Source organism: Trachypithecus francoisi, unplaced genomic scaffold, assembly GCF_009764315.1.
Source record: "Trachypithecus francoisi isolate TF-2019V2 unplaced genomic scaffold, Tfra_2.0 Lachesis_group10, whole genome shotgun sequence".
Lineage (NCBI taxonomy): Eukaryota > Metazoa > Chordata > Mammalia > Primates > Cercopithecidae > Trachypithecus > Trachypithecus francoisi.
In genome coordinates, this window is record NW_022681455.1 from 83262328 (window position 1) to 83286947 (window position 24620).

The 24620-nt window shown below is 48.6% G+C and overlaps 2 protein-coding genes across 2 annotated transcripts in view; one reads left to right on the top strand and one right to left on the bottom strand.

Moving 5' to 3' along the window:
- Nucleotides 1-19250, bottom strand: part of ZG16 (zymogen granule protein 16) — a 32237-nt gene extending 12987 nt beyond the window's left edge. Inside the window, exon 1 of the mRNA XM_033218098.1 lies at nt 19146-19250. The gene's annotated coding sequence lies outside the window, so the exon portion shown is untranslated. The remainder of the gene's footprint in view (nt 1-19145) is intronic.
- CUNH16orf54 (chromosome unknown C16orf54 homolog) lies at nt 18451-22034 on the top strand. The gene is made up of 2 exons (XM_033218094.1): nt 18451-18613; nt 19579-22034. Exon 2 carries the CDS (start codon nt 19579-19581, stop codon nt 20251-20253), a length of 675 nt encoding a protein of 224 aa, XP_033073985.1. The 5' UTR covers nt 18451-18613; the 3' UTR covers nt 20254-22034.
- The last annotated feature ends 2586 nt before the right edge of the window (nt 22035-24620 follow it).

Consider the following 24620-nt stretch of genomic DNA (forward strand, 5'->3'; position numbering starts at 1 on the left):
ATAAGACCGGAAGAAGAATGTTGTATACGTTGATTTAGACAACTGAAGCTCCTGGTTTTAATTTTTTGTTTTTGTTTTTGTTTTATTATGGTGTAATTTACATGGTAACTTTGTTTAACTTTGGAGTTTTTGCTTCACAATTTCCACATCTCCTACTGAATTGCTTCCCAACTGCAATGCTTTGATTTTGACCTTTGTTTAGTTTATTTCCCCTTTGTTCCCTTTGTTTTCCTCCTCAGAAGAGTGATCACTCTGCAGAACATATGATAACGTGATATTCTAAGGCATCAACTTAAAATCAGGAGATTTGGCCAGGCACAGTGGCTCACACCTGTAATCCCAGCACTTTGGGAGGCCAAAGCAGGCAGATCACTTGAGGTCAGGAATTTGAGACCAGGCTGGCCAACATGGTGAAACCCTGTCTCTACCAAAAATACAAAAATTAGCTGGGCATGGTGGTGGGTGCCTGTAGTCCCAGCTACTCGGGAGGCTGAGGCAGGAGAATCGCTTGAACCGGTGGGGCGGCGGTTGCAGTGAGCCGAGATTTTGCCACTGCACTCCAGTCTAGGGGACAGAGTTGAGACTCTGTCTCAGGAAAAAAAACAAAAACAAAAACAAAAACAAAATATGTGGAAATCTACAAGTTTGGAGAGGAGACATTATTTCTTATCGGGGTTGCAGTGGTAAGGTGGCCATTTGACAGACTGGGAAGTGTAGCCTCTGGCGTAGATCATTTTGAGAGAGAGAAAGATGAGACAGGAATTTATGCTGAATGGGTTGACAAGGTGTACGTATTCAACAGGTTGTAAGAGGACCTATGAATATTCATGAAGGGCCAGCATGCTCATAGCCTGGTGGACTGGATAAAAGCCACTGCCAAGTGTGTTGGTCAGGTACAGTGGCTCACGCCTGTAATCCTAGCATTTTAGGAGGCTGAGGTGGGTGGATCACTTGAGCTTAGGAGTTCAAGACCAGCCTGGAAAACATTGTGAAATCCCATCTCAACAAGAAATACAAATATTAGCTGAGCATAGTGGTGAGCCCCTGTAGTCCCAGCTACTTAGGAGGCTGAGGTGGGAAGATTGCTTGAGCCTGAGAGGTTGAGACTGCAGTGAGCTGTGATCGCACCACTGTACTCCAGCCTGGATGACAGTGTGACACCTTGTCTTCCGAAAAAAAAAAAAATCTGTTTACCCTCAGAAGGGAACTGCCCAACTTCCCCTATAAATGCCAATTGGAGCACCCCGATGAAGCAGCTGATATGCTTTGTATACAAGTCATGTGCTACTGGCTCTGTGGTGACAGGAATATTCACCCACTGAATATGCCCATTACACAGGTTATGGTAAATGCTGTGGTCATAAGAGGGCCCCTTCTCTATGGGCACCCCATGTTACTCCTGCAGAATCTACCAGTTCCTGAAGCCTTATCTTACAGATGCTGATAAAAACATCAGGTTAGGGCCAGGTGCAGTGGCTCACACTTGTAATCCCAGCACTTTGGGAGGCCGAGGAGGGCAGATCATGAGGTCAGGAGATTGAGACCAGCCTGGCCAACATGGTGAAACCCTGTCTCTACTAAAAATACAAAAATTAGCCGGGTGTGGTGTCACGCGCCTGTAGTCCCAGCTACTCGGGAGGCTGAGGCAGGAGAATCGCTTGAACCTGGGAGGTGGAGCTTGCAGTGAGCCGAGATGGCACTGCACTCCAGCCTGGGCAACAGAGCGAGACTCCTTCTCAAAAAAAAAAAAAAAATAATAATAATAATAATAAAAAAGAAAAGAAGTAAATGGAAATTGGGATTAAAACAAAGGGTTTTCCAGAAAGCAGAGATTGCAGTGAGCTGAGATCACGCCATTGCACTCCAGCCTGGGCGTCACAGTGAGACTATCTCAAAAACAAAAACAAAAAACAAAGCTTTTTTGTTGTTGTTGTTATTTTTGAGGCTGAGTCTCACTCTGTTGCCCAGGCTGGAGTGCAGTGGTTCGATCCTGGCTCACTGCAAGCTCCACCTCCCGGGCTCACGCCATTCTCCTGCCTCAGCCTCCCGAGTAGCTGGGATTACAGGTGCCCGACACCACACCTGGATAATTTATTGTATTTTTAGTAGAGACGGGGTTTCACCATGTTAGCCAAGATGTTCTTGATCTCCTGACCTTGTGATCCGCCCGCCGTGGCCTCCCAAAGAGCTGGGACTACAGGTGTGAGCCACCATGCCTGGACCATGTTTTATATTTTTAGTAGAGACAGGGTTTCACCATGTTGGCCAGGCTGGTTGAACTCCTGACCTCAAATGACCCACCTGCCTTGGCCTCCCAAAGTGCTGGGATTACAGGCATGAGATACTGTGCCCAGCCTAAAACAAAGGTCTTAATACACCACTGTTGAAAGTTGGGTGAGCCAAAAGAAGCTCCTCTGGTCTTCCAACATTAAAGGACACCAAACCAGTTTTCTGTATTTTCCCCAATTTGAAGAAAATGAAAAAAAAAAATCTGAAGGCAAAGGTTAAACGAGAAAGCTAACCAACAATTGCCTGGTGCAGTGTTTACTAAATCAAGATAAAGACTGATTAAGGCTGGGCGCAGTGGCTCACACTTATAATCTCTGCACTTTGAGGGGCCAAGGTGGGTGGATCACCTAAGGTCAGGAGTTCAAGACCAGCCTGACCAACATGGTGAAACCCCGTCTCTACTAAAAGTACAAAAATTAGTCAGATGTGGTGGCATGAGCCTGTAATCCCAGCTACTCGGGAGACTGAGGCAGGGAGAATTGCTTGAACCCGGGAGGTGGAGGTTGCAGTGAGCCACTACTGCACCAATGCACTCCAGCCTGGACAGTAGAGCGAGACTCTGCTCAAAAAAAATAAAAGACAAGACATATTAAAATGTGCTTAGCCAATTGTCAGGGACATAGAAGACTCAGAATCTAATATGGCTGGGGCAGGCCGGGCACAGTGGCTCATGCCTGTAACCCCAGCACTTTGGGAAGCCAAAGTGGGTAGATCACCTGAGGTCAGGAGTTTGAGACCAGCCTGGTCAACAAGGTGAAACCCTATCTCTACTAAAAATACAAAAATTAGCTGGGCGAGGTGGTGCGTGCCTGTAATTCCAGCTACTTGGGAGACTGAGGCAGGAGAATCACATGAACCCGGGAAGCGGAGGTTGCAGTAAGCCAAGATCACGCCCCTGCACTCCAGCCTGTGCTACCAAGTGAGACCCTGTGTCAAAGAACAAAAAAACAAAAACAATTAAGTCCAAGGCAGTAGCACAGGACTGGAGACGTTTGGACAGAGGAGAAAGATCAGCAGTGGGTACAGAACGAACACATCTTCCTTTGCTTCAGTAGAAAAGGATCAGGACAGCTGGGGCTGCAGGCCCTGGAGGGCTCACTACCCTGGGGACAGGACAAAAGGGAGGCAGTTGTATAGATCCAAGGTAGGAGATTTATGGGTAGGGTTTGGCAGACAAACCAGGCTGGCAAAAGTGGTTGATAAAGTCAACATCACAGAGGAAGCCGAGTAAGGTCAGGGCAGGTGAGTCCAGACGGACTCCAGGGTGCAGGATTTGGTGCTGTCAGATGGTCTGGCAGGTGGAGCGGGAGAAAGGAGAGGCTTGGTGCCTAGGAAACTTGATGGCCAAGGCAGAGCAAGCCTGGATGGTAACAAGGTTTTAAGTGGGTCCCTGAAGTGGAGGGGCAGGTTCCTTTTTGGTCTTTCAGAGATGACAAGCAATGCTGGGTAAAGGTGAGAGGAAACAAAGCATTGCGTGCCCACTTTATGAAGTGGTTTATCTAAACTAGTACTATTCAGGCCAGGTGCAGTGGCTCACGCCTATAATCCAAGAACTTTGGGAGGCTGAGGTGGGAGGATCACTTGAGCCTAGGAGGTTGAAACTGCAGTGAACTGAGATCATGTCACTGTACTCTGGCTTGGGTAACAGAGCAAGATCTTGTCCCTAAAAAAATAAAACAAAAACGAGGTCTAGTGTGGTGGCTCACGCCTGTAATCCCAGCACTTTGGGATGCTGAGGTGGAAGGATCACTTGAGCCTAGAAGGTTAAGGCTGCAGTGAGCTGAGATCGTACCACTGCACTCTGGTTTGGTAGCAGAGCGAGACCTTGTCCCTAAAAAATAAAAACAAAAAAAGGTCTAGTTTGGTGGCTTATGCCTGTAATTCCAGCACTTTGGGAGACTGAGACAGGACGATTGAGCCCAGGAGTTTGAGACCAGCCTGGACAACATAGGGAGATCATGTGTCTAAAAATATATTTTTCTTTTAATTTAAAAAAAGAAAGAAAGCAAAAAGTGACCTAGAATTCTGGTCACATAGGAGGAGGTGTTTTGGCTTCAGCGGCATGAATGGCATGAGTGTGGCAGAACCAAAATGGTCTCCTGGAGGACCTGCGTCTCCCCCATGCCTGCTGGTGCTTTTCCATTTTCCTTTTTTTAAGAGAGAGGGAGTCTTGCTCTGTCACCCAGGCTGGAGTGCAATGACGCGATCTTAGCTCACTGCAACCTCCATCTCCAAGGTTCAAGCGATTCTTCTGCCTCAGCCTCCCGAGTAGCTGGGATTACAGGTGCCCACCACCACGCCCGGCTAATTTTTGCATTTTTAGCAGAGACAGGGTTTCGCCGTGTTGGTCAGGCTGATCTCAAACTTCTGACCTCAGGTGATCCACATGCCTCCGCCTCCCAAAGTGCTGGGAATACAGGCGTGAGCCACTGCACCCAGCCTGCTGGTGCTTTTCTTGCAGGAGGCTGGTGGCCTCCAGGCTTTTCCCAGCAGCCTGGTTTGTGGTAGTGCTTAACAGTGTGGACGAGGGAGGTGTGAAAGCTATCACTGCTGTAGAAGTGTGAGTTCCCAGGAGAAAGTAAGAAGTGGATGAACTTAGCAGTTGTAAATTGGGCCACCCACAGTTCCTCAAAAAGTTAAACATAGACTTACCATATGACCCAGCATTCTACTCCTGGGTATATACCCAGGATAAACTGAAAATATATGTCCACACAAAAACTGGGACATCAATTTTCATAGCAGCATTACTCGTAACAGCCAAAATGTGGAAACAACCCACATATCCATCAACTGATGAATGAACAAAATGCAATCTATCCATGTCACGGACAAGCAATCGTGCAGTGGCACGGGTGAACTGTGAAGCATCAGGCCACCTGAACCCAGCCAGGCACAAAGGATTACAGGGCATGATTCCACTCATGTGAAACGTCTAGAATAGATACAGCCACAGGGACATTAAATAGATGGGTAATTGCCAGGGGTGGGGGGTAGGAGATCCTGATGTTGCTGATTCCTTTTTTTGTGTATGTGTGTGTGAGTTTCGCTCTTGTTGCCCAGGCCAGAGTGCAATGGTGCCATTTCGGCTCACTGCAACCTCTGTCTCCCACGTTCAAGCGATTCTCCTGCCTTAGCCTCCCAAATAGCTGGGACTACAGGCACCCGCCACCATGTCCGGCTAATTTTTTTTGTATTTTTAACAGAGATGGGGTTTTATCATATTGGCCAGGCTGATCTCAAACATCTGACCTCAGGTAATCCACTCACCTCGGCCTCCGAAAGTGTTGGGATTACAGGCGCGAGACAGCGCGCCTGGCCTTGATGTTGCTGATTCTAAGACCACACTCTGGATAGTGCCCAACATCCTACCCATCAACAATGTCCAACAGAACTTTCTGGAATAAATGCAGGCAGGCGAGCAAGCCCTAAAACCGGGGCTTAGCCCAAGAGGGTCCTTGGCTTTGCCCAGAAAAAAATTCAGGGGTGAAATCTTCAGCAATCTTTTATTGAACTGGAGCTGCTCCTTGCTGAGCAAGGCTAACTCATAGGCAGGGTGCCCAGAACCAGGCTTGTGGGTTGGTGGCAACTGTATTTATACCCACTTTCAATCACATGCAAATCAAGGGGTGGGTTAATGCAAATCAAGAGGCAGGCTATTCAGAACTTTCTAGGAAAGGGGTGGTAATTTCTGGGTCATTGAATGGAAAAGGACAATAGCCTCTGGGTCATTGCTATGGCATTTGTACACTGTCATGGCTCTGGTGAGAGTGTCTTAAGCTAATGAGCAATGAGGGCAGCTAGGGATGGCTTTTTTGGCCATCTGCTGGCCTGCCAGTTTTTTTACCTTATCCTTTTGGGACCTGGAAATAACTCCTGCCAGTTTCCCAGTTTATTTTTGTTCTTTTTTTTTTTTTTTTTAATTTTTGAGACAGAATCTGTCTCTGTCGGCTGGTCTGGAGTGCGGTGGCACTATCTCGGCTTGCTGCAACCTCCTCCTCCTGGGTTCAAGAGATTCTCCTGCCTCAGTCTACAGAGCAGCTGGGATTACAGGCCAGCACCACCACACCCGGATAATTTTTGTATTTTTATTAGAGATGGGGGTTTCACCATGTTGGCCAGGCTGGTCTTGAACTCCTGACCTCAAGTGATCCGCTTGACTTGGCCTTCCAAAGTGCTGGGATTACAGACATGAGCCACCATGCCCAGCCTCTTTTTTTTTTTTTTTTTAATGAGACGGAGTTTGTCTCTTTCACCCAGGCTGGCGTGCAGTGGTGCAATCTCAGTTACTGCAGTCTCCGCCCCCCAGGTTCAAGCAGTTCTCCTGCCTCAGCCTCCTGAGTAGTTGGGATTATAGGCACCCACCACCTACCTGACTTTTTTGTATTTTCAGTACAGACAGGGTTTGGCCATGTTGGCCAGGCTGGTCTCAAACTCCCGACCTCAAATCCACTTGCCTCAGCTTCCCAAAGTGCTAGAATTACAGGTGTGAGCCACCGCACTGGCCTCCTGTGGAATTTCTCAGCCAACTCCATGCCCTTGCTGCTGCTGCACTCCCCCTCCTCCTCCCCAGTCCATGCCCTCATCCTCGTAAGAATCTGGCAGATCGGGGTGGGGGGAGCCTAGGGATGAAATATGACCAGCCCCAACAGGCCACTCCACAGGGCCACCCTCACCCTCACACACCCGGTGAGAACCCTTGAAGTTGAGTCCTCCAATTACCAATTTCTATGCCACAAACCACCTCCAAACTTAATGACCTCAGATAGCAATACTTATCCTTCTCACAATTTGCACTGGGCAGGGCTCTGTGGGGATAGCTCGTCCCTACTCTGTTTGGCACCAGCTGAGTGGCCTGAAGGCTGAGGCTGGAATGATCTGAAGATTGGCTCCTTTACATGTTATAGTTGATGCTGTCTGTCACTTGGGACCCTAGCTAGGACTTTAACCAGGGAACCTCTATGTGTGTTGGGCTCCCTCACAACATGGTGGCTGGGTTCCAAGGGTGAGTACAGGGAGGAGAGGGAAAAGGGTGGGGATAGAGAGAAAGAGAAAGAAAGAGAGAGACAGAGGAAAGAGAGCTTTATGTCTTTTATATTTTCAACCTAGCCTTGGAAGTCATAGTGTGACACTCCTGATGCATTCTGCTTGAGAGGCATTCTGCTTTCAAGGATTCAGTCACTAAGGCCAACCCATATTCAAGAGGAGGGGAATTAGACTTAATCTTTTCAATAGGAGGAGTGTTAAAAATTTTGCAAACTTTTTTTTTTTTTTTTTTTGAGACAGAGTCTTGCTCTGTCGCCCAGACTGGAGTGCAATGGCACGATCTCAGCTCACTGCAAGCTCCGCCTCCTGGGTTATTTTTAGTAGAGACGGGGTTTCACCATGTTAGCCAGGGTGGCTAACATGTTAGCCAGGTCGATCTCTTGACTTTGTTATCCACCTGCCTCAGCCTCCCAAAGTGCTGGTATTACAGACGTGTGCTACAAAACCCGGCCACCTCTCTCTTTTTGATAGAAGCTCATAACTTTATTTGGGATCTGATTTGGATAAGACTGCCTTAATAAAATAATATACATCTCTCCTGGGATGATAAAATATTTTTGTTTTTTCTGAGACAGTCTTGCTCTGTTGCCCAGGCCCAAATGCAATGGTGTGATTGCAGCTCACTGCAGCCTTAAACTCCTGGGCTCAAGTGATCCTCCTGCCTCAGCCTCCCATGTAGCTGGGACTACAGGTGTGTGCCACCACATTCAGACAGTATTTTTTATTATTTTTGTAGAGATGACGTCTTGCTATGTTGCCCAGGCTGGTCTTGAACTCATGGACTCAAACAATTATCCTGCCTTGGCCTCCAAAAGTGTTGGGATTATAGGCATAAGCAACGCCACCCAACTGATAAATGACTTTCTGTCTTTTCTGATAAATACTTTTTGATATAAAGACAAGTGTTCTTTGGGTTGAGTACTCTGATCTATACAGAATTTACATTCTAGGCTGGGTGCCATGGCTCACGCCTGTAATCCCAGCACTTTGGGAGGCCAAGGCAGATGGATCACCTGAGGCTGAGAGTTCAAGACCAGCCTGGCCAACATGGGGAAACCCTGTCTCTACTAAAAATTACAAAAATTAGCTGGGTCTGGTAGTGGGTGCCTGTAGTCCCAGCTACTTGGGAAACTGAGGCAGGAGAATTGCTTGAACCTGGGAGGTGGAGGTTGCAATGAGCCAAGATCATGCCACTGCACTGCAGCCTGGGCGACAGAACGAGACTCCCTCTCAGAAAAAAAAAAAAAAAAAAAAATTACATTCTGTTGGTGAGGGATATCTTCTGGTAAATTTACTTTTGCTTTGGTCTGTGTGCCCAGTTTGGATTAACATTTTTGGGAACACTCTTATCTTGGTTTCTTTGGATTTGGTTTGACTCTTTTCTCCTGCTTATTTCTAAAAATCTCCCAAGAGCAAAAATAAACATTCCAACCAGTGGGTTCAGGATGGCTAACGTAAGCCACTAGGGTAGTTCCTGCTGTCTAAAACACCAGACTAAACTCCTAATATCCCATAAATTACAGCATTTATAGGGTTGTCTTTGCTCTCAAGTGATAAATAAGAAATGGAATGGGGACAGCGTGGTGGCTCACACCTGTAGTCCCAGCACTTTGGGAGGCCGAGACAGGTGGATCACATGAGGCCAGGAGTTCGAGACCAGCCTGGCCAACGTGATAAAACCCCATCTCTACTAAAAATACCAAAAAAAAATTTAGCTGGGCATGGTAGCGGGCACCTGTAATCCCAACTACTTGGGATGCTGAGGTAGAAGAATCACTTGAACCCTGGAGGCAGGAGTTGCAGTGAGCTGAGATTGCGACACTGCACTCCAGCCTGGATGACAGAGCAAGACACTATCTCAAAAAAAAAAAAAAGAAAAAAAAAAGATAAAGAAATGGAATGGGATTCTCAAACATGAAGGCATACCAGGGTTTTTGGTTTTTGTTGTTGTTGTTGTTGTTGTTGTTGTTGTTTTGGTTTTTTTTTGAGATGGAGTTTCATTCTTGTTGCCCAGGCTGGAGTGCAATGGTGCCATCTTGGCTCACCACAACCTCCGCCTCCCGGGTTCAAGTGATTCTCCTGCCTCAGCCTCCAGAGTAGCTGGGATAACAGGCATGCACCACCATACCCGGCTAATTTTGTATCTTTAGTAGAGACAGGGTTTCGCCATGTTGGCCAGGCTGCTCTCGAACTCCTGACCTCAGGTGATCCACCCGCCTCAGCCTCCCAAAGTGCTGGGATTACAGGTTTAAGCCACCACACCTGGTCAATGCCAGGATTTCTAGGACTCCAGTTAGCTACATATTATGGCTCATTCTTGTGCACATTTTAAAACTGATGAACAAAATTACATCAAGGAAAATTCAGAGCTCAAATGGTCATTATTCATAAAACTTACAACTATAGAGTTAGCATGGAGAGCCTTCTAAGTTCTCTTTCTCTCCCTTTTATTTTATTTTATTTTTTTTCTGCCTGCTTTGAATCTGCTAACTTTTCCTCCAGTGTTGAGATAAAACTCACTGCGTATGGCATTCAAGTCAAGGTTAAATAAAAGTCTTAAAGGGCTTTTGAATTACAACTCCATGGTAACCAACAACCTAGACAACTTTTTTTAAAAGATAGTATCTTGCTACGTTGCACAAGCTGGAGTGCAGTGGTACGATCTTAGCTCACTGTGACCTCAAACTCCTGGGCTACAGCAATCCTGCTGCCTCAGCCTCCCTTGTAGCTAGTACTAACTGGTGCACAATATTCAGACCAGTTAGCCCTTTTTTTTTTTTTTTTTTTTCCGAGATGGAGTCTTGCTCTGTCACCAGGCGTGATCTTGGCTCACTACAAACTCTGCCTCCCTGGTTCAAGTGATTCTCATGTCTCAGCTTCCCAAGTAGCTGGGATTACAGGCACACGCCACTACACCCAGATAATTTTTGTATTTTTAGTAGAGATGGGGTTTCACCATGTTGGCCAAGATGGTCTCAATCTCCTGACCTCGTGATCTGCCCACCTCGACCTCCCAAAGTGCTGGGATTTCAGGCGTGACAGCTAGCCATTTTTTAAAAACATAAAATTAGGTTTGCCTGACAATTGCTTAGAGTGATGAAATACTTAATTGAAAAATTAATAACCTGAAGTAAAAGGCTGGGCGTGGTGGCTCACGCCTGTAATGCCAGCACTTTGGGAGGCCGAGGCAGGCTGATCACTTGAGGTCAGAAGTTGGAGACCATGTTCCTGCTCAACATGGCGAAACCCCATCTCTACTAAAAATACAAAAATTAGCCAGGTGTGGTGGCGCATGTCTATAGTCCCAGCTACTCAAGAGGCAGAGGTGAGAGAATTGCTTGAAACCAGGAGGCGGAGGTTGCAGTGAGCTGAGATCGCGCCATTGCACCCTGGCCTGGGCGACAGAGCGAGACTCTATATCAAAAAAAAAAAAAAAAAAGAAAGAAAGGAAGGAAGGAAGGAAGGAAGGAAGGAAGGAAGGAAGAAGGAAGGGAGAAAGGAAGAAAGAAAGAGAGAAAGGAAGAAAGAAAAATAGCTAGACAAATGTTTATAAGGCCAGGCGCAGTGACTCACGCCTGTAATCCCAACACTTTGGGAGGCTGAGGCGGGCAGATCACGAGCTCAAGAGTTTGAGACCAGCCTGACCAATATGGTGAAACTCCACCTCTACTAAAAATATGAAAAATTAGCCAGGCGCAGTGGCAATCGTGTGTTGTTCCAGTTACTCGGGAGGCTGAAGCAGGAGACTCTCTTGAACCCGGGAGGCGGAGGTTGCAGTGATCCGAGATCACGGCACTGCACTCCACCCTGAACAACAGAGCAAGACTCCATCTCAAATAAAATAAAATAAAATAAAATAAAATAAAACACCAAAAAAAAGTTTATAAAAGTTAGACTATCTCAGATCAAAGAAGTTGAAACCTTGAGCTCAGAGCAATAATGTAAGGTATCTCTGTCCAGCAAAAATGTCACTTTTTCTGCCACACAGAGGCCAAAAAGCAAAAGCAAAAACAAAACAGAACAAAACACCTGTCAAAATTCTTTCCTGCCCACATTTGCTAATCAAACCAGACCAGCAAACAGTGAGTTACTAGTTCCAGGGTACTTAGATATTTTGTATTTCTTATGCAATTTAGCCAATCCTGGCTATAATGTAAACAATTGAAAATTTAATACTAAACTCATTTGAAACTGAGAAAAAAATTGTTTTCTGAGACAGTCTCACTCTCATGCCCAGGCTGGAATGCACTGGCACAAACACAGCTCAACCTCCTGAGCTCAAGCAATTTTCCTGCCTCAACCTCCCCAGTTGAATCCTGAGCTGGGACTATGGGCATGAACCAGTACGCCCAGGTAATTTTCTTATTTTTTGTACAGATGAGATCTCACTTTGTTGCCCAGTCTGGTCTTGAGCTCATGGGTTCAAGCAGTCCTCCCACACCAACCTCTCAAAGTGCTGGGGTTACAGGCACCAGCCACCTCACTCAGCCGAAACGGAAAAAAAAAAAATTTCTTTTAATGTGTAAAAAAGTTTTTGTTTTTTGTTTTTTTAAAAAATTAAACTGCCTTGGAACTGCTTTACTCAAAATTTTGGTCTGCAGCCTTCATCAGATTACTTATTGGGGGAAATAAAATTTAGCCATGTGAACAGGTCCAGTTTTATCAGAAGTATAATTTGGATCCAACTGTCTTTTATAAACTGGTGAGCTTGCTGGGCATAGTGACTCACGTCTGTAATCCCAGCACTTTGGGAGGCTGAGGCAGGTGGATCACCTGAGGTCAGGAGTTTGAGGTCAGCCTGGCCAATAAGGCAAAACTCTGTCTCTACTAAAAACCACAAAAATTAGCCGAGCGTGGTGGTGCGCTCCTGTAAGCCCAGCTACTCGGGAGGCTGAGGCAGGAAAATCGCTTGAACCTGGGAGGCAGAGGTTGCAGTGAGCCAATAAAATAAACTGGTGAGCTTGTGTTACTAACTCATGACTTACATTCTAAAATGAAAGTTATAAGACCTTTATGTGTGTGTATACGTGTTTTTGTTTTGTTTTGTTCTGCTTTTGCTTTTTGTGTTCTTTAAATTTTTATTTCTTAAGTACAGATGGGGGTCTTAGTTTTGGGTTTCTTTGTTTTTGTTTTTTTTAAGATACAGTCTCACTGTGTTGCCCAGTCTAGAGTGCAGTGGAACAATCTTGGCTCACTGCAACCTCCACCGCCCAGGTTCAAGCGATTCTCCCACCTCAGCCTCCTGAGTAGCTGAGATTACAGGCACCTGCCACTGTGCCCGACTAGTTTTTGTATTTTAGTAGAGACGAGTTTCATCATTTTGGCCATGGTTGGCCAGGCTAGTCTGGAACTCCTGATCTCAGGTGATCTGCCCACCTTGGCCTCCCAAAGTGCTGGGATTAACAGGCATGAGCTACCATGCCCAGCCGGGGTCTCTCTGTGTTTACCCAGGCTGGTCTAGAACTCCTGGGCTCAAGCAATCCTCCTGCCTCGGCCTCCCACAGTGCTAGGATTACAGACATGAGCCACCATGCCAGGCCTGTATGTGTGTTTAGATGTGTTTATGCATATGTACGTGTATTATGCAAAATATCTGGCATAGTTGGCCAGAAATCCTTTAAGAAATTCTACTTATATATTTGGGTGCTTATATAGTTGCAAATATTGTTGGGTGCAGTGGCTCACACCTATAATCCCAGCATTTTGTGAGGCCAAGGTGGGAGGATCACTAGAGATCAGGAGTTCAAGACCAGCCTGTGCAACATAGCAAGACCCCAACTCTACATGAAATTTAAAAATTACCTGGGCGACCGGGCGCGGTGGCCCAAGCCTGTAATCCCAGCACTTTGGGAGGCCGAGACGGGCGGATCACGAGGTCAGGACATCGAGACCATCCTGGCTAACACGGTGAAACCCCGTCTCTACTAAAAAATACAAAAAACGAGCCGGGCAAGGTGGCGGGCGCCTGTAATCCCAGCTACTCCGGAGGCTGAGGCCGGAGAATGGCGTAAACCCGGGAGGCGGAGCTTGCAGTGAGCTGAGATCCGGCCACTGCACTCCAGCCTGGGCGACAGAGCGAGACTCCGACTCAAAAAAAAAAAAAAATTACCTGGGCATAGTGGCCTGTGCCTGTAGTCCCAGCTACTCAGGAGGCTGGGGTGAGATGATCACCTGAGTCCAGGAGTCTGAGGGTACAGTGAGCTATGATTGTGCCACTGCACTCCAGCCTGGGTGACAGAGTAAGATTCCCTTTGTTAAAAAAGAAAATATATACAAGTTACTATGTGTGTGTGTATTTGTGTGTTTATGTATATATATATAGAGAGAGAGAGTAATTAATCCAGATGTCTTTTACTTCCTGTGACTTAAGTAAATCTTTAATCTTTAATAAATAAGCTGGTTTTAAAACTATTGGTAAAATAGGCGGGGCTCAGTGGCTCACACCTGTAATCCCAGCACTTTGGAAGGGTGAAGTGGGTGGATCACCTGAGGTCAGGAGTTTGAGATCAGCCTGGCCAACATGAGGAAACCCTGTCTCTACTAAAAATACAAAAAAAGTAGCCGGGTGTGGAGGCAAGTGCCTGTAATCCCAGTTACTTGGGAGGCTGAGGCAGGAGAATTGTTTGAACCCGGGCACAGAGGTTGCAGTGAGCTGAGATCGTGCCACTGCACTCCAGCCAGCATGGCCGAGGAAAACTCTTTAAATAAATAAATAAATAAATAAATAAATAAATAAATAAATAAAATAAATAAATAAAGTATTGGTAAAATAAAAATAGAAATGTCTTCAGAATTGTCAGCATACATTTTTGCTTGGGTTCACTGGTCAGACAGTTTTATATTTATCTCCACTAGATGTCTTAAGGTTTCAGGGTCTGACACACGGGTTATAGACTATAAATCAAATTTCAAACATAATGACCTGTGTTTGTATAATTTTTTGTTGTTGTTAAGAGACAGGATCTTGCTCTGCTGTCCAGGTAGCATGATATAACTCACTGTAACCTCGAACTCCTGGTCTCAAGTTATCCTCTGCCTCAGCCTCTTGAGTAGCTAGGACTACAGGCACATGAAACCATGCCCAGCTAATTTTTTTTTTTTTTGGTGGAGATGGAGTCTCATTGTATTGCCCAGGCTGGTCTTGAACTACTATCCTCAAGCAATCCTCTTGCCTCCCAAAGTGTTTGGATTAGGCTAGGTATGGTGGCTTATACCTATAATCCCAGAACTTCAGGACACTGAGGTGGGAGGTCTGCTCCAGGCCCGGAGTTTGAGACCAGCCTGGGGAACATAGCGAGACCCCATCTCTATTTAACTTAAAATGGCTGGGCATGCTGGCTCACACTCGTAGTCCCAGCACTTTTGGAGGCCGAGGCGGGTAGATCACTGGAGGTCAGGAGTTCAAGACCAGCCTGACCAACATGGCAAAACCCCATCTCTACCAAAAATACAAACATTAGCTGGGCATGGTAGCGGGTGCCTGTAATCCCAGCTACTTGGGAGGCTGAGGCAAAAGAATCACTTGAACTTGGAAGGCAGAGGTTGTAGTGAGCCGAGATCATGCCATTGTACTCCAGACTGGGCAATAGAGCAAGACTCTGTCTCAAAAATAAATAAATAAATAGACAGGCATGGTGGTGCACACCTGCAATCCCAGCTACTTGTGAGGCTGAGGCAGGAGAATCACCTGAACCCAGGAGGTGGAGATTGCAGTGAGCTGAAATTGAGCCACTGCACTTCAGCCTGGGCAACGGAGCAAGACTCTGTCTAAAAAAACTTTTTAAAAAATTAATTAAAAGAAAAAGTGAGGCAGGGCATGGTGACTCACGCCTGTAATCTCAGCACTTTGGGAGGCTGAGGTGGGTGGATAACAAGGTCAGGAGTTTGAGACCAACATAGTGAAACCCCATCTCTACTACAAATACAGGTGTCATACACCTGTAGTCCCAGCTACTCGGGAGGCTGAGGCAGGAGAATTGCTTGAACCTGGGAGGCGGAGGTTGCAGCGAGCCGAGACTACACCACTGCACTCCAGCCTAGGAGACAGAGCGAGATTCCTCCTCAAAAAAAAAAAAAAAAAAAAATCTGTGTCTCCTGAGTTATCAAGAAATTACTCATATGTTTAAGCTTCTTACTTAGGTGAACACCTGATTGTCACAGGCTATAAAAATGATTAACGGGGAAGTAACCTGAAATAATGACTATCCTTGCCTAATATCTCAGTTTTCATAAATAATCTAGGGAAACTGTTAAAAATAAACTATGTAATGGATAATTTCTTATAAATAAATTTTTCATGTAATTTTAAATATTCTATTATGTTCTATTAAATTAACTATTAGATATTCATTAGATGTGTGGATTATTTCCAAGTAAGAAGAAATAACTGAAACAAATTGCTGAACTGAAATTGTTTTTGGTTGACTTCTTAAAATTTTTTATTTTTTTTTGAGACGGAGTCCCGCTCTGTCGCTCAGGCTGGAGTGCAATGGCATGATCTCGGCTCACTGCAAGCTCCGCCTCCCGGGTTCACGCCATTCTCCTGCCTCAGTCTCCTGAGTAGCTGGGACTACAGGCGCCCGCCAACATGCCTGGCTAATTTTTTGTATTTTTAGTAGAGACAGGGTTTCACTGTGTTAGTCAGGATCTCCTGACCTTGTGATCCGCCCGCCTCGGCCTCCCAAAGTGCTGGGATTACAGGCGTGAGCCACTGCCAACTTGGTGCGTGGGCAGGGAGCCAGTGAGCTGGGAATGCTGACTGGTCAGAGATGAAATCATGGAGAGTCAGAGCTGTCTTCTTGCAGTCAGTCCTGGGTGGGGGCCACAAGACCAAATGAGCCAGTTTATTGATCTGGGCGGTGCCAGCTGATCCATCAAGTGCAGGGTGTGCAAAATATCTCAAGCACTGATCTTAGGAGCAGTAGGGAGGGTCAGAATCTTGTAGCCTGCAGCTGCATGACTCCTAAACCATAATTTCTAACCCAATGACTAATGTCAGTCTAGTCCCCAGGCAAGAAGGAGGTCTGCTTTGGGAAAGGGCTGTTACTGTCTTTGTTTAAACTATAAACTACAAACTAAGTTTCTCCCAAAGTTAGTTCAGCCTACACCCAGGAATAAACAAAGACAGCTTGGAGGTTAGAAGCAAGATGGTGTCGGTTAAGTTAGATCTCTTTCACGGTCTCAGTCCTAATTTTGCAAAGGTGGTTTCCCCCGAACTCTCCATCTCCACCTCCTCCTGCCAGGGCTCAAAATCACCAGGACGGGGCAGTCTGACTGAGAATGCCTTTTCATTCATTTATTTTATTTTATTTATTTATTTTGAGATGGAGTCTTGCTCTGTTGCCCAGGCTGGAGTGGAATGGCGCGATCTCGGCTCATTGCACCAGGTTCAGGCGATTCTCTTGCCTCAGCTCCTGGGTAGCTGGGATTATAGGCACGTGCCACCACGCCTGACTAATTTTTGTATTTTTAGTAGAGACAGGGTTTTGCCATGTTGGTCAGGCTGGTCTCAAACTCTTGACCTCAGGTGATCCGCCCACCAAAGTGCTGGGATTACAGGTATGAGCCACCTCGCCCAGCCCAGGGATTTCTAACTATTCTTCCACCACCCCGGCCGCCACATGCTGTCCCACACATACATTGGTCATGACACTTTGGTCATGTCATCTCCTTTCTTTAAGCCTTACTTTGTCATCTGTGGATAAGTGAGTCAAACTAGAGAATCTCAGAAAGTCTCTTGGACTCCAAAGCCTGATGACATCTCGTCACACTCTGCTCTAGACTCCTCCCACCTTCAGCCCCAGCAAAGAGGGACAGACATGAGGATAGTCAGTGTTTTGGAAACAAGCCCACGCCTGTTCTTATACCCTGGACTCCTCCCAGAGGCCTGACATTTTTGTTACCCAAGCCTCACCTCACTGATATTTTCCAACCAGAATGGGGGCTAAATGGTCTGAAGAGAGACTTATGTTAATTAAAAGTATGAGGCAGGAGCCAGTGTGGTAGCTCACACTTGTAATCCCAGCACTTTGGGAGACTGAGGCAGGAGCTTATCTTGAGGCCAGGAGCTTGAGACCAGCTTGGGCAACATAGCAGGAGCCCATCTCTACCAAAAAAAAAAAATTAAAAAAAAAAGTGTGAAGCAAGTTGGTCAAGCAGCGGGTGCCTGTGGGGGCTGGATGGCAGGAGCGGATCTGGGGAGGCACCGTGGATAGGACAAGGCAGGATGGAATGGGGCATCCTCCCAGGAGGAGCAGGGGGAGGCACCATGGTTCTCTAGGAATGTACGGGCTAGATTACCTATGTCCTATTTCTTTTTCTTTCTTTTTAAGACGGAGTCTTGGCCGGGCGCGGTGGCTCAAGCCTGTAATCCCAGCACTTTGGGAGGCCGAGACGGGCGGATCACGAGGTCAGGAGATCGAGACCATCCTGGCTAACACGGTGAAACCCCGTCTCTACTAAAAAAATACAAAATTAGCCGGGCGAGATGGCGGGCGCCTGTAGTCCCAGCTACTCGGGAGGCTGAGGCGAGAGAATGGCGTAAACCCGGGAGGCGGAGCTTGCAGTGAGCTGAGATCTGGCCACTGCACTCCAGCCTGGGCGACAGAGCGAGACTCCGTCTCAAAAAAAAAAAAAAAGACGGAGTCTCTCTCTGTCGACCAGGCTGGAGTGTGGTGGCACAATCTCAGCTCACTGCAACCTCCGAGTCCCAGGTTCAAGTGATTCTCCCTGCCTCAGCCTCCCGAGCAGCTGGGATTACAGGTGCCCATCACCACGCCCGGCTAACTTTTGTATTTTTCAGTAGAGATGGGGTTTCGCCATATTGGCAGGCTGGTCTCGAACTCCTGACCTCAGGTGACCTGCCCACCTTGACCTCCCAAAATGCTGGGATTACAGGGGTGAGCCACTGTGCCTAGCTCCTGCATCCTCTTTCTCAGCTTCTGGGTGAATGTTCTGGGGCCCAGGGCCTGGCTATGGGGTGACACTAAGTTCAACAGAGCCATTGCCCGTTCCAGCCCCACCTTACCCCAGGAAAAGCCTCCTCACCGCAGTGACCACATCCCCTTGGGTTGCTTTGGAAACAAACACTCCCCGGGGAGCAGGCGAGCTGGGGCACAGTTGCTCAGCGACAGGCGGTGCCCTCCCTTCCGCCTTCATCCGAGGCCTGGCCTCTATGTCTGAAAGGCGGACTGCCCTGCACCTTCCGAGCCTGCATCTCTTAGTCTGGCACCAGGAAGAGTGGCTCTAGGAGGCAGAGGCACCCAGGGACTGACCCAAGGTGAGTTGAGGGGTGCAGGAGGCCCCTGCAGATAGAGGATGTGGGGGACAGAGAGAGGTATGCAGAGACAAACAAGACAGATAGAGACAGGCCAGAGCCTGGGCAAAGCTGGGGAGCCTGGGAGGGGTGCAGAGGCGCCTCCGGAGGCCTGGCCTGGCCTGGCAGCAGATTCCAGGATTTCACGGAGCCTATGAGAACAAGATCAAGTCCAAGGAGACTGGTGAGGGGCAAAGGAGCCCCAAGGGGCCAGCAGAGGTGGCCAGCGGGAGGCGGTAGGGGAGACACACACAGGGGAGCCGGTGGGAAGGGAAGTTCTCATTTCTTCACCCACCACTTCCTCTCTAGGCCTGAGCAAGACTTGAGGGGGCCGAGTGGGGAGGAAAGAGGCCCTCAAGATCTTTCTGGTCTGAGGCACCCTGGGGTCCGGGAGGGAAATGGGGCTTCTGGAACGGCCTGGAGAGCTGGGCAAGAGGGCCTGGCTGTGCGCATAGGTAGGCTGACTGTCCTCCCGCCCCACCTGGCTCACGCTTACCCTTTCTGGTCCCCCTTGCTCCTCTGTCTTTCCAGAATGTTCTTTTTCTTTTTTGAGAAAGGGTCTTGCCCTGTCACCCAGGCTGGAGGACAGTGGTGCAATCTGGGCTCACTGCAGCCTCAAACTCCTGGGCTTAAGTAATCCTCCCACCTCAGCTTCCTGTGTAGCTGGGACTACAGGTGTGAGCCACCACGCCCAGCTAGTTTTTAAATTATTTATAGCGATGAGGTTTCACTGTGTGTCCAGGCTGGTCTTGAACTCCCGGGCTCAAGCGATCATCCTGCCTCGGCCTCTCAAAGTGCTGGGATTCCAGGCATGAGCCCCCGAGCCCAGCCCCTCTCCCAGGCTTTCTGGGACACCTGCTGTCTCTCTCTCATGTTGGTTGTACCCCCTCTCCCTCATTTACTTCCTCTTCTCGCCCCATGTCTCCCAGATGCCGTCGACTCCAGAGCCGCCCTCTGGGCGCGTGGAGGGGCCCCCCACGTGGGAGGCAGCCCCATGGCCCTCACTGCCCTGTGGGCCCTGCATACCCATCATGCTGGCCCTGGCCACCCTGGCTGCGCTCTTCATCCTCACCACCGCTGTGCTGGCTGAACGCCTGTTCCGCCGCGCTCTCCGCCCAGACCCCAGCCACCATGCACCCACCCTGGTGTGGCGCCCAGGAGGAGAGCTGTGGATTGAGCCCATGGGCACCGCCCGAGAGCGCTCTGAGGACTGGTACGGCTCTGCGGTCCCCCTGCTGACAGACCGGGCCCCTGAGCCTCCCACCCCGGTGGGTGTTTTGGAGGCCCGAGCAACTGCCCCACATGCCCCCTCAGCCCCAAATTCTGCTCCCAGCTCCTTGAGCCCCCAGACCCCACAGGAGGTCCCAGCCCAGAGCACCTTCTGGGGGCCCCAGCCCTGGGAGGGGAGGCCCCCCGCCACAGGCCTGGTGAGCTGGGCTGAACCCGAGCAGAGGCCAGAGGGCAGAGCCCAGTTTGGGAGTCCCCAGGCCAGGAGGCAGCGGCCACAGAGCCCGGATCCCGAGTGGGGCCTCCAGCCACGGATCACCTTGGAGCAGATCTCAGCTTTCTGGAAGCGTGAAGGCCGGACCAGTGTGGGGTTCTGAATCTCCAGGGTTCCCGAGAGACCCCCGAGGAAGGCCCTGCCTCAGTGGGACCGGGGACCCAGGGTCCAGCATTAGGATTGAGACTGCCCCAGGGAAGATGCCCCTCCCAGGCCCCTTCCACCTGGAGTCCCCCTCCCCAGGTCGGGGTGGTGGCCAGGCTGTGTGGACTAGGGGAAGCCCAGCAGTGCCTCTGCTCAGCTGCCTGGGCTGTGGTTCAGAGACCTGGGGGTGGAGCCAACACCAGGCCAGAAGCTTTCAAGATCGCATCCAGATAAAGAACCCAAGGTACCAGATAGGCAGGAAAAGACATCGACCACCACCTCCACCTTCCCTCAGTATTTACCGAAGCCGCCAATACCAAAGAGAAAGGGTCCCGCGGTGCTGAACAGCCTCGGTGTGGCGATGACAGCTGGCAGGAGATGACAGAAATCCAGTTTCCCAGAGGCACGAATCCTATTCTCCTTGTCCACTCACCCACTGTGAGGTCCTCTAGGAAAATACGCAAAGAGAGGACCAGACCAGGCAGAGGAGCATTTTGTTTCAAATGAACTGCGGCTTTGACCCCCAAAGTGCAAGGAGGAACTGTGCTGGGCCAAGATGAAGCGGTGCTGTCTTGCTGGAGTGGGGACCTGGAGTCAGAGAAAACCCACAGGCTCCTCTGCCCGTCCTTCTCCATCTGCACACGTCTCAGCTTAGGACCCTCACCACTCCATGGTGAGGACGCCATGGCCAGGGAGAACTGAGTTTCATCCAATGTGGAGAGGAGTCCCAGAGCAGGGCAGCTCCCAAACTGTGCCCTCTGATCATCGTCCCTTCCAGCTTGCTGGAGTGTCCAGAGAGACAGATTTGCCACAAGCTAGGCTTACTTATAATGCTCCACCCCACAGAAATGGGACCCCAAGTACCCAATCTTCCCTTTAGGAGAGGCAGGTGGGTGAGCAGCAGATGTAGTTTCCATTTCCCTGGGGGTCTAATTTTCCAAACTTCATCTTTTTTTTTTTTTTTTTTTTGAGACAGAATCTCAACTCTGTCACCCAGGCTGGAGTGCAGTGATGCAATCTCAACTCACTGCAGCTCAAGCGATCCTCCCACCTCAACCTCTAGAATAGCTGGGACTATAGGTACATACCACCACGCCCAGCTAATGTTTGGATTTTTTTGTAGAGACAGGGTCTCACCATACTTCCCGGGCAGGTTTTCAACTCCTGGGCTCAAGTGATCCAGCAGCCTTAGCCTCCCAAAACGCTAGGATTACAGGCATGAGCACTGCACCCGGCCACTTTTTTTTTTTTGAAACAGGGTCTCACTCTGTTGCCCAGGCTGGAATACAGTGGCACAATCTCAGCTCACTGCAACCTTGAACTCCTGGGCTTCAGTGATCCTCCCACCTCAGTCTCCCCAATAGGTGTAACTACAGGCATATACCACCACACCTGGCTATTTTTTTTTTTTTTTAGAGACGGGGTCTTGCTGTGTCGCCCAGGCTGGTCTTGAATTCCTGGGCTCAAGAGAGCCACACATCCCCAAGTCCCAGAGTGTTGGGATTACATGAGCCACCATGCCCGGCCAAACTTCAGCCTTGAATATTAGTAATTTTGCCATATTAGTTTACCACCTGTACTATTATTTGCTTTATATTTTTCTTTAAATTGGCTCATTATTCACTTATTAAAATTATTGTAACAGGACTCTTTTTTTGTATCACTTCTGTAAATGGAAAATCAGTCTCATTTGCCATCAATAGAAGGTAAAAGATGAAAATAAATATAATGTAAACAAAATTGTTAAGATCTACATTCTGTTCCCTGCTGGAAGCATTGACCTAAAACTCAGCTGTTTTTTTTGGTTTGTTTGTTTTGTTTTGTTTTGAGATGGAGTCTCGCTCTGTTGCCCAGGCCGGGGTACAATGGCACGATCTCTGCTCACTGCAACCTCCGCCTCCCGGGTTCAATCGATTCTCCTGCCTCAGCTTCCTGAGTAGCTGGGATTACAGGTGCCTGCCACCACGCCCGGCTAATGTTTGTATTTTTAGTAGAGACAGGGTTTCACCATGCTGGCCAGGCTGGTCTCGAACTCCCGACCTCAGGTGATCTGCCCGCCTCAGCCTCCCAAAGTGTGGGCATTACAGGTGTGAGCCACTGTGCCCGGCACTGCTCTTTGTTAACAAGAAAAGGGAATGATGATCTGCAAGTCAGAAAGTGTTAGATACTCTAGCACCACACTGAGACCTGGAAGTGCCGAGGCAGACAGACAGCCCCGCACAGGGGGCGGGATGCTGTATTGTTTAATGCTGGCCGGGAAGTTCACCCATAGCCAGGAAACACTCACTTCTTCCTGCACAGCGGGCTAAGGAGCGCTTGGAGCCTCTCATTCAATCCCTTGACCTCCCCTCTGATTTTTGGGATGTTGGAAGTTGATGGAGCAGCCAGAAGCCCCAGGCAGAGGGACTGAGAGCCTAGTCCAGCCTCTTCCCCCAGGTGTACTCACTGGCCAGCATCCTAAGCACTGTTTCTAAGCTGGGCACTGGGAGGGGAGGAATCAGACCTGGGCCCTGCCCTCAAGGGGCTCACAGTCTCTCTAGCAGCAGAGTGGGGGGACAAAGGTAGGGGTGAGCTAAGATATGGACACAAAACTGACACCAGGTAGAGACCAGGGCCCTGTCTCATCTCTATCAACTCATGAGCTGGGTAACAACATCCCTTATCATCACCATCAGCTGACAGCACTGGGTTGTAGGGACTCTGCCCACGAGGAGTGAACAGACCTCAGAGAAACAGAAGATAGAGGCAGGAGTTCAGAGGTTAGATGCTTCCATGCTCTGGGCTCCGGAAAGGCACTGCAGTGTGGAAGAAATACAAGGACAAGGCCCCGGTTCATGATCTGGCTCCATCACTTTATTCACTTAGAGACTTCAGAAACGAGAGTTTTGTATTATGGGGCCTCATGTGCTTTTTTCATGTACAAAAAGAGAGCTGAAAGTTGAACAAGATGTTCTACTGGGACTTTTCTAGCTGTGACATTTAAGGAGGAGTGAAGGGGGCCAGCCCCTCCACACCTGTGGGTATTTCTCATCAGGTGGGACGAGAGACTGAGAAAAGAAATAAGACACAGAGACAAAGTATAGAGAGAGAACATTGGGCGCAGGGGACCGGTGCTCAGCATACGGAGGACCCGCGCCGGCACCGGTCTCTGAGTTCCCTTAGTATTTATTTATTTATTTATTTATTTATTTTTTTGTTGAGACGGAGTCTTGCTCTGTCACCCAGGCTGGAGTGCAGTGGCCGGATCTCAGCTCACTGCAAGCTCCGCCTCCCGGGTTTACGCCATTCTCCTGCCTCAGCCTCCCGAGTAGCTGGGACTACAGGCGCCCGCCACCTCGCCCGGCTAGTTTTTTGTATTTTTAGTAGAGACGGGGTTTCACTGTGTTCGCCAGGATGGTCTCGATCTCCTGACCTCGTGATCCGCCCGTCTCGGCCTCCCAAAGTGCTGGGATTACAGGCTTGAGCCACCGCGCCCGGCCCCCTTAGTATTTATTGATCACTATCTCTACTATCTCGGTGAGGGGGATATGGCAGAACTATAGGGTAATGGTGGGGAGAGGGTCAGCAGGAAAACACGTGAGCAAAGGCCTTTGTGCCATAAATAAGTTTAAGGAAAGGTGCTGTGCCTCAATTTGCACATAGGCCAGATTTATGTTTGACTTTACACAAACATCTCAGTGCAGTAAAAAGCATTATTGCCGCCAGCATGTCTCACCTCCAGCCATAAGGCAGCTTTCTCCTATCTCAGTAAATAGAATGTACAATCGGGTCTTACACGGAGACATTCCATTCCCAGGAACGAGCAGGAGACAGGTGCCTTCCTCTTATCTCAACTGCAAAGAGGCCTTCCTCTTTCACTAATTCTCCTCAGCACAGACCCTTTACGGGTGTCGGGCTGGGGGACAGTCAGGTCTTTCCCTTCCAACGAGGCCATATCTCAGGCTGCCTCAGTAGGGAGAAACCTTGGACTATACCCAGGCTTTCTTGGGCAGAGGTCCCTGTGGCCTTCCGCAGTGCATTGTGTCCTTGGGTACTCGAGACCGGAGAATGGCAATGACTTTTTACCAAGCATACTGCCTGCAAACACATTTTTAACAAAGCACATCCTGCACAGGCCTAAATCCATTACACCTTGAGTCAACACAGCACATGTTTCCGTGAGCACAGGGGCTAGGGTTACAGATTAACAGCATCTAAAGGCAGAAGAATTTTTCCTAGTACAGAACAAAATAGAGCTTCTTATGTCTTCTTCTTTCTACGTAGACACAGTAACAGTCTGATCTCTCTTTCCCCCACAATGAGTAAAATGAAAGATGGTTGGATGAA